The following is a 10,284-nucleotide window of genomic DNA, read 5'->3' on the forward strand; positions in this document are numbered from 1 at the left end:
TTGGCGAGAGTGTGTGTTGGTGCGTGTGTGTGTGTGTTGGGGCGAGTGTGTGTGTGTTGGGGCGAGTGTGTGTGTGTTGGGGCGAGTGTGTGTGTGTTGGGGCGAGAGTGTGTGTGTTGGGGCGAGTGTGTGTGTTGGCGAGAGTGTGTGTACTCACCTAGTTGTACTCACCTAGTTGTGTCTGCAGGATCGAGCATTGACTCTTGGATCCCGCCTTTCGAGCATCGGTTGTTTACAGCAATGACTCTTGTCCCATTTCCCTATCATACCTAGGTTTTAAAATTATGAATAGTATTTGCTTCCACAACCTGTTCCTGAAGTGCATTCCATTTCCCCACTACTCTCACGCTAAAAGAAAACTTCCTAACATCTCTGTGACTCATCTGAGTTTCAAGCTTCCATCCATGTCCTCTCGTACTGTTACTATTCCGTGTGAACATTTCGTCTATGTCCACTCTGTCAATCCCTCTGAGTATCTTATACGTTCCTATCATGTCCCCCCTCTCCCTTCTTCTTTCTAGTGTCGTAAGGCACAGTTCCCTCAGGCGCTCCTCATACCCCATCCCTCGTAGCTCTGGGACGAGTCTCGTTGCAAACCTCTGAACCTTTTCCAGTTTCATTATATGCTTCTTCAGATGGGGACTCCATGATGAGGCGGCATACTCTAAGACTGGCCTTACGTAGGCAGTGTAAAGCGCCCTAAATGCCTCCTTACTTAGGTTTCTGAATGATGTTCTAACTTTTGCCAGTGTAGAGTACGCTGCTGTCGTTATCCTATTAATATGTGCCTCAGGAGATAGATTAGGTGTTACGTCCACCCCCAGGTCTCTTTCACGCGTCGTTACAGGTAGGCTGTTCCCCTTCATTGTGTACTGTCCCTTTGGTCTCCTATCTCCTAGTCCCATTTCCATAACTTTACATTTGCTCGTGTTGAATTCTAGTAGCCATTTCTCTGACCATCTCTGCAATCTGTTCAGGTCCTCTTGGAGAATCCTGCAATCCTTATCTGTCACAACTCTTCTCATCAACTTTGCATCATCCGCAAACATCGACATGTAGGACTCTACGCCTGTAAACATGTCGTTAACATATACAAGAAATAGAATTGGTCCCAGCACCGATCCTTGTGGTACTCCACTTGTTACTGTTCGCCAGTCCTGACTTCTCGCCCCTTACCGTAACTCTTTGGCTCCTTCCTGTTAGGTAGTTCCTTATCCATGCTAGGACCTTTCCCCCCACCCCCGCCTGCCTCTCGAGCTTGAACAGCAGTCTCATGTGCGGTACTGTATCAAAGGCTTTTAGGCAGTCCAGAAATATGCAGTCTGCCCAACCATCTCTGTCCTGTCTTATCCTCGTTATTTTATCATAGAATTCCAGAAGGTTTGTTAGGCACGATTTCCCTGTCCAGAACCCATGTTGATGTTTGTTCACAAACCTAATGTTCTCCAGGTGTGCAACCAGTCGTAGCCTAATTATTCTTTCCAGTATTTTACAGGGGATGCTTGTCAGTGATACAGGTCTATAGTTAAGTGCCTCCTCCCTATCGCCTTTCTTGAAGATCGGCACGACATTTGCCTTCTTCCAGCAACTGGGCAATTCTCCTGACATAAGTGACTCATTAAAGATCATTGCCAGAAGCACGCTGAGGGCCTGTGCTGCTTCTTTTAGTATCCACGGTGATACTTTGTCTGGTCCAACTGCTTTAGTTGCATCTAGAGTTGTCAACTGTTTCATTACCTCCTCTGCTGTCACCTCTATATCTGATAGTCTTTCATCTAGGGTAACCCCTTCCAACAATGGGAGCTGCTCAGGCTCGGTAGTGAACACTCCATGGAAACTGGCATTCAGTGCCTCGCAGATTTCCTTGTCACTTTCAGTATATGCCCCCTCTGTCTTCCTTAGTCTTGTCACTTGGTCGTTCACCGACATTTTTCTTCTTATATGACTGTGTAGTAACTTAGGTTGTTTTTTCGCTTTGATTGCAATATCGTTCTCATAGTCCCTTTCCGATGTTCGTCTTATGTTAATGTAATCGTTCCTAGCTCTGTTGTATCTGCTTCTGTTGTCCTCTGTTCTTTGTCTTCTGTACTTCCTCCACTCCCGCCTGCTGGCCATTTTTGCTTCCTGACACTGTCTATTAAACCATGGGTTATTATATTCCTTCTTATTTTTTCCCTTTACCGTGGGTATAAATCTCTCTTCGGCCTCCTGGCATTTCTGTATGACTAGGTCCATCATATCTTGGACTGTTTTTTCCTCTAATTTCTTCCTCCCACTGCACTTCATCCAGATAGTCCCTTATCCTCATATAGTCCTCTTTCCTGTAGTCAGCTCTCCTTTCGCAGATCTCTTGTCCCATGGTCATAAGTTTGAATTCCATCATGTAGTCAAAGACTAGGACACAATGGTCACTGGCCCCTAGAGGTATTTCATGCTCTAAATTCTCGATATCTTCTACGTTCTGGGTGAAAATCAGGTCTAATAGGCTCGGTGCATCTCCTCCTCTTTCCCTTGTGTCTTCCTTCACATGTTGTGTCAGGAAATTCCTGTCTATAACATCTACTAATTTTGCTCCCCACGTTTCGTCCCCTCCATGGGGATTCCTTGATTCCCAATTTATCTCTCCATGATTTAGGTCCCCCATGATCAGCAGCTTCGCTCTCATTCTGTGGGCTAGTGTTGCTGCCTTCTGCAGTTCATCTATACATGCTTTGTTGTTGTCATCATACTCCTGCCTGGGTGTTCTACTGTTTGGTGGGGGATTGTAGATTACCAAGATCACAATCTTCCTCCCATCTACTGTCAGAGTTCCATGTATGAAGCTTGTGCACTCATTGGTAACTCGATTTCCCAGGTCTTCAAACTTCCATTTCCGCTTTATTAGGAGTGCTACTCCCCCTCCCTGTCTCTGTGTCCTCTCTTTTCGTATCACCTGGTACCCTTCAGGAAAGATTGCATCTGAGATCATGTCATTAATTTTAGTTTCCACAATTGCAACTATGTCAGGATCTGCTTCACTCACTCTTTCTTTTATCTCTTCTGCTTTATTAGATTGTGTGTTGTTATTGTGTGTTGGCGAGTGTGTGTGTGTTGGCGAGGGTGTGTGTGTTGGCGAGAGTGTGTGTGTTGGCGAGAGTGTGTGTGTTGGCGAGTGTGTGTGTGTTGGCGAGGGTGTGTGTGTTGGCGAGAGTGTGTGTGTTGGCGAGAGTGTGTGTGAAGTGAGGATAGGGGCAGACAGGTTGACTATAAATTACAAGATGTTTGAGGAACTCAATAGGAGGTTTCAGGAAGTCTTCACAATAATACAAGAAGACGTTCATGACCGAAGAGAGGGACTATCTAACCAGGCACCACTGGAGGAGTTGAGATTACCAGTGGGAAAATAAGGAACCATTTCCTTGAATTGGATGTAGCAAAGGGCTGTAGGCCCACGCGGTATTTACCTTGGATACTAAAAGAGAGAGCAGAAGCACTTTGCCTACACTCTCAGTAGCGCATTGGTAGTCACTGGTAACAAGGAGAACTGACAAAAATTTGCATGACGGGGCTAACGTAGTCCTGATATTCAAGAAAAGACAGACAAGAGTCAATGAACAAGAGGCCAGTGTCCCTAACTTGTATACCATGCATGGTGAAAGAGGAGAATGTAAGAAAAAATATTGTAGAACATCTGGAGTCGAAGAACTTTGTAACCCATTTATAGATGGCAAAATTTTGCCTCACAGGTCTAACAGAATTCTATGACCAGGCGACAAAAATTAGGCAAAAAAGAGATGAGTGGGCAGACTGCATTTTTTTTTTGGATTGCTAGAAAGCCTTTGACACAGTACTCCACAGGAGACTACTGCATAAGTTGAAGATACAGGCAGGAGTAACAGGGACAGTACTTCTGTGGATAAGAGAGTACCTAAGCAACAGAAGAAAGCGAGTCACTGTGAATGGTGAGGTCTCAGAGATAAGTAACTAGTTTGAATCCTTGGCTACTCAGGGTTCAGCCCGTGGATCTATCCGGTTTCTGATATATGTAAATGATCTTCCAGAGGGAAGAGACTCGTTTCTCTCATTGTTTGCTTATGACTGAAAATTATGAGAAGGATTTAGACAGAGGAAGACAGCAAGAGGCTGCAAGTTGACCTGGAGAAACTGAATGAATGGTCCAACGAATGGTTACTAGAGTTCAACCCAAGTAAAGTAATGAAGCTAGGTGGAGGGAGCAGGAGGCCAGACACACAGTGCCAAAGGGGGAGACAAATTCCTCAGTGAAACGTTTAGAGGAGGATCATCTAGAGGTTGATATTGCACCGAAACTGTCTCCTGAAGCCCACACTAAAAGGTTAGCATCAGCGGTATATGCGAGGCTGGCTAACATTAGAAATACTTTGATAAATTTGTGAAAGGAATAATTCAGAACCTTATATACCATATACGTAAGACCAATCCTGATATATGCGGCTCCAACATGGAGGCCATACCTTGTCAAGCATAGGACGAAGCTGGAGAAGGTTCACAAGTATATTACTGGACTAGGCCCAGAACTAAGAGGCATGAGTTACGAGGAAAAGCTGCGTGAATTACACCTCATGTAGCAGGAAGATATAAGAGTTAGGAGAGACATGATTACCACATTAAAATTCTCAGAGGAATTGATAAGGTATATAAGGTCAGGTTATTTAGCACGGGAGGTACTCACACAAGAGGACACAGGTGGAAACTGAGTACCCAAATGAGTCACAGAGACATTAGAAAGAATTTGTTCAGTGTCAGAGTAGTTAATAAATGGAATGCATTAGGAAGTGATGTGGTGGAGGCAGACTCCATACACAGTTCCAAATCTGGATGACATAGAGCCGATTAGGCTCAGGAACCTGTACACCAGTTAATCGAGAAGCGAGACCAAGGAGCCGAAGCTCAACCCCGGCTAGCACAATTAGGCGACAACAGTGTGAGAGAGATTGTGTGTGACAATCATCTGCTAGAGAGACTTGCACAGCAAAGATATAGCTGATGTATATATTTATAATCTGCTTCAAATGCGCAGTATCATGAAATTACATTTCAAGAGTTGGGAAGTGTGGTGTCGCCTGCATACCAGCGGGCCAGGGCTGTGTGTGGAGGGTCTCCAGGTACCAGCGGGCCAGGGCTGTGTGTGGAGGGTCTCCAGGTACCAGCGGGCCAGGGCTGTGTGTGGAGGGTCTCCAGGTACCAGCGGGCCAGGGCTGAGTCTGGAGGGTCTCCAGGTACCAGCGGGCCAGGGCTGTGTGTGGAGGGTCTCCAGGTACCAGCGGGCCAGGGCTGTGTGTGGAGGGTCTCCAGGTACCAGCGGGCCAGGGCTGAGTCTGGAGGGTCTCCAGGTACCAGCGGACCAGGGCTGTGTGTGGAGGGTCTCCAGGTACCAGTGGGCCAGGGCTGTGTGTGGAGGGTCTCCAGGTACCAGCGGGCCAGGGCTGAGTGTGGAGGGTCTCCAGGTACCAGCGGGCCAGGACTGTGTGTGGAGGGTCTCCAGGTACCAGCGGGCCAGGGCTGAGTGTGGAGGGTCTCCAGGTATCAGCGGGCCAGGACTGTGTGTGGAGGGTCTCCAGGTACCAGCGGGCCAGGGCTGTGTGTGGAGGGTCTCCAGGTACCAGCGGGCCAGGGCTGAGTCTGGAGGGTCTCCAGGTACCAGCGGGCCAGGGCTGTGTGTGGAGGGTCCCCAAGTACCAGCGGGCCAGGGCTGTGTGTGGAGGGTCTCCAGGTACCAGCGGGCCAGGGCTGTGTGTGGAGGGTCTCCAGGTACCAGCGGGCCAGGACTGTGTGTGGAGGGTCTCCAGGTACCAGCGGGCCAGGGCTGTGTGTGGAGGGTCTCCAAATGGTCTTTGTTACAGCCCTTGCTAGTGTCGAGGCCCATCCCAGTGGCGTTGGTTCGACGTTGCTTCAACGTTATATGAACGTTGACAACATTGTTTATGCGTTAAATTGATGTTGATGGATATTGTTCCAACTAGCATAGTTATTATTAATGTCAGTAAAACTTTTTGTCATTCCCATAAGTGTTTTGATGTTCCGTCGGCAACGGTGTGGTGGTCGTGATCGATCATCGGTTTGTTTATCACATAAAACACACAACTTCGTTTTTATTTGACGATTTTAATGTGAAGTGTGTGAAAAGTTCTTATTGTTTCCCTCCTCCCTACATGGTAATATGTTGCTAATTACTGTTGTGCTCAGCAGTGTTTAATTGAGCACGAGGTTATTGTATGCTCCAGCGGACGATTTTAGACGGGGATGTTATTAGAAATCCTATCCCACACCTGCCCCCTCAAACTACGACCCTCCCACACCTGCCCCATCAAACTACGACCCTCCCACACCAGCCCCCTCAAACTACGACCCTCCCACACCAGCCCCCATCAAACTACGACCCTCTCACACCAGCCCCCTCAAACTACGACCCTCCCACACCAGCCCCATCAAACTACGACCCTCCCACACCAGCCCCATCAAACTACGACCCTCCCACACCTGCCCCCTCAAACTACGACCCTCCCACACCAGCCCCATCAAACTACGACCCTCCCACACCTGCCCCCTCAAACTACGACCCTCCCACACCTGCCCCCTCAAACTACGACCCTCCCACACATGCCCCCTCAAACTACGACCCTCCCACACCTGCCCCCTCAAACTACGACCCTCCCACACCAGCCCCTTCAAACTACGACCCTCCCACACCAGCCCCTCAAACTACGACCCTCCCACACCATGCCCCCTCAAACTACGACCCTCTCACACCAGCCCCCTCAAACTACGACCCTCCCACACCAGCCCCATCAAACTACGACCCTCCCACACCAGCCCCCTCAAACTACGACCCTCCCACACCAGCCCCATCAAACTACGACCCTCCCACACCAGCCCCATCAAACTACGACCCTCCCACACCTGCCCCCTCAAACTACGACCCTCCCACACCTGCCCCCTCAAACTACGACCCTCCCACACCAGCCCCATCAAACTACGACCCTCTCACACCAGCCCCTTCAAACTACGACCCTCCCACACCAGCCCCCTCAAACTACGACCCTCCCACACCTGCCCCCTCAAACTACGACCCTCTCACACCAGCCCCCTCAAACTACGACCCTCCCACACCAGCCCCATCAAACTACGACCCTCCCACACCAGCCCCCTCAAACTACGACCCTCCCACACCAGCCCCCTCAAACTACGACCCTCCCACACCAGCCCCGTCAAACTAAGGCCCTCCCACACCAGCCCCCTCAAACTACGACCCTCCCACACTAGCCCCCTCAAACTACGACCCTCTCACACCAGCCCCCCTCAAACTACGACCCTCCCACACCAGCCCCCTCAAACTACGACCCTCCCACACCTGCCCCCTCAAACTACGACCCTCACACCAGCCCCCTCAAACTACGACCCTCCCACACCAGCCCCCTCAAACTACGACCCTCCCACACCAGCCCCCTCAAACTACGACCCTCCCACACCAGCCCCCTCAAACTACGACCCTCCCACACCAGCCCCTTCAAACTAAGACCCTCCCACACCAGCCCCCTCAAACTACGACCCTCCCACAACAGCCCCCTCAAACTACGACCCTCCCACACCAGCTCCCTCAAACTACGACCCTCCCACACCAGCCCACTCAAACTACGACCCTCCCACACCAGCCCCCTCAAACTACGACCCTCCCACACCAGCCCCCTCAAACTACGACCCTCCCACACCAGCCCCCTCAAACTACGACCCTCCCACACCAGCCCCCTCAAACTTATGTTACCAGGGCCCTGAGTGACGTATCATGTTACCCGGGCCCTGAGTGACGTATCATGTTACCCGGGCCCTGAGTGACGTATCATGTTACCCGGGCCCTGAGTGATGTATCATGTTACCCGGGCCCTGAGTGATGTATCATGTTACCCGGGCCCTGAGTGATGTATCATGTTACCCGGGCCCTGAGTGATGTATCATGTTACCCGGGGACCTGAGTGACGTATCATGTTACCCGGGACCCGAGTGACGTATCATGTTACCCGGGCCCTGAGTGACGTATCATGTTACTCGGGCCCTGAGTGACGTATCATGTTACTCGGGCCCTGAGTGACGTATCATGTTACCCGGGCCCTGAGTGACGTATCATGTTACCCGGGCCCTGAGTGACGTATCATGTTACCCGGGCCCTGAGTGATGTATCATGTTACCCGGGTCCTGAGTGATGTATCATGTTACCCGGGCCCCGAGTGACGTATCATGTTACCCGGGCCCTGAGTGACGTATCATGTTACTCGGGCCCTGAGTGACGTATCATGTTACTCGGGCCCTGAGTGACGTATCATGTTACCCGGGCCCTGAGTGACGTATCATGTTACCCGGGCCCTGAGTGACGTATCATGTTACCCGGGCCCTGAGTGATGTATCATGTTACCCGGGTCCTGAGTGATGTATCATGTTACCCGGGCCCTGAGTGACGTATCATGTTACCCGGGCCCTGAGTGATGTATCATGTTACCCGGGTCCTGAGTGATGTATCATGTTACCTGGGCCCTGAGTGACGTATCATGTTACTCGGGCCCTGAGTGATGTATCATGTTACCCGGGCCCTGAGTGACGTATCATGTTACCCGGGCCCTGAGTGACGTATCATGTTACTCGGGCCCTGAGTGATGTATCATGTTACCCAGGCCCTGAGTGACGTATCATGTTACCCAGTGTTACGGCCCTACTGGGACGCAACCGGGTTCTTCTCTGATGTTATTAGAGTTTGGGTATCCGGCCCCAAGTTAGTAGAGGCTTTCAAGGGGTGTGTTCCGTAACGCAAGTTAAATTAAAGGGGGAGGGATACAAATGTTCCAATTTATATATATATATATATATATATATATATATATATATATATTCCTCCAACATAAATAAATATATAACAGTCACACGGGGGTTATAAATACACTATAATATACAGAGTTGTCTTCCTCTGAAGACACTGGATGCTCCACGGTGCACACTTTGGGTAGCCCTGTTCCCTTCTTCATGGCCCATGATGAATCCTCTATGATTCTCTTGGTGAATCTACCCTGGCCACAGGCCAGCCAAATCACAGTTCCACTGGGTGCTCCGTCGTGGAGGCCTTCAACCACAATCCAGCCTGTAGCTGGCAGGTACCGATCAGCTCCGCTGTGTAGGCCACTCCACGACCGATACTAGGGTTGCGAGCCCTAGGCAGGAGCCTTGTGTGATCCCGCTGATCACTCTCCTCACTAAGCACCATAGTGGCTAGTCTCTTCCACCAGCCAGCCCCGGATAAGGTGATTCCTGATACTGCCACGTCACAGGCAGGCTAATACTCTCAACAGAGTTCGTCCAGGGGTGACTCACAGCTTCTTCAGCAGACTCGTGGAGAGACCTTGGCTGCCTTGGGTAGACTGATCCATCGTCCAATACAGCAGTCTCAGGTCGACTCTGTAATCAGACACGTCATTAGTACTGGGGACGCTCTAGGGAACCTCACTTACAGGCTTAGATACAAACGTCCACCTCTCTGCTCCATAGATGGCGTTCACTGTCTAAGCGCCATCTCACCAGAGGTCAGCAGTGGCTATGTTACGAGCTGATTCAGACGGGAATCCAGCACCTATGGCCGGTATATCCCGTCCTCACTAGATGGCGTTGTCCATTTGGAGGGGGTTTCGGGAGCGGACTCACAGATGGCGTTGTCGTCACTGCTCCGTGCTCCGACGCTGGACTCAGGTCCGTAACACCGGACCCCGAGTGATGTATCATGTTACCCGGGCCCCGAGTGATGTATCATGTTACCCGGGCCCTGAGTGACGTATCATGTTACCCGGGTCCTGAGTGACGTATCATGTTACCCGGGCCCTGAGTGATGTATCATGTTACCCGGGCCCTGAGTGACGTATCATGTTACCCGGGCCCTGAGTGACGTATCATGTTACCCGGGCCCTGAGAGACGTATCATGTTACCCGGGCCCTGAGAGACGTATCATGTTACCCGGGCCCTGAGAGACGTATCATGTTACCCGGGCCCTGAGAAACGTATCATGTTACCCGGGCCCTGAGTGATGTATCATGTCTAACAAGCGGGCAGCGCCGGGGACCTGACGGGATCTTCGGCTCTTCCTTACACTTGTTGTCGTGACGGCGTCACGCCCTTCTGTCATTATCCCGCCGCCTCCCGTCTCATTGATCCCAATTGGGATAAATGAAGCTGTTAACTAGTAGCGGTTAATTAGTAATGATGATAGAGGTATGTATAATGCGTATGTAGGT

General features: G+C 50.5%; 1 protein-coding gene across 1 annotated transcript; it reads left to right on the forward strand.

The window, feature by feature from the left end:
- The first annotated feature begins 6,233 nt into the window (after positions 1-6,233).
- Positions 6,234-7,235, forward strand: LOC138365243 (uncharacterized). The gene has a single exon (XM_069325511.1). It carries the CDS (start codon positions 6,234-6,236, stop codon positions 7,233-7,235), a length of 1,002 nt encoding a protein of 333 aa, XP_069181612.1.
- The last annotated feature ends 3,049 nt before the right edge of the window (positions 7,236-10,284 follow it).

The sequence above is a fragment of the Procambarus clarkii genome, chromosome 16, assembly GCF_040958095.1.
Source record: "Procambarus clarkii isolate CNS0578487 chromosome 16, FALCON_Pclarkii_2.0, whole genome shotgun sequence".
NCBI lineage: Eukaryota > Metazoa > Arthropoda > Malacostraca > Decapoda > Cambaridae > Procambarus > Procambarus clarkii.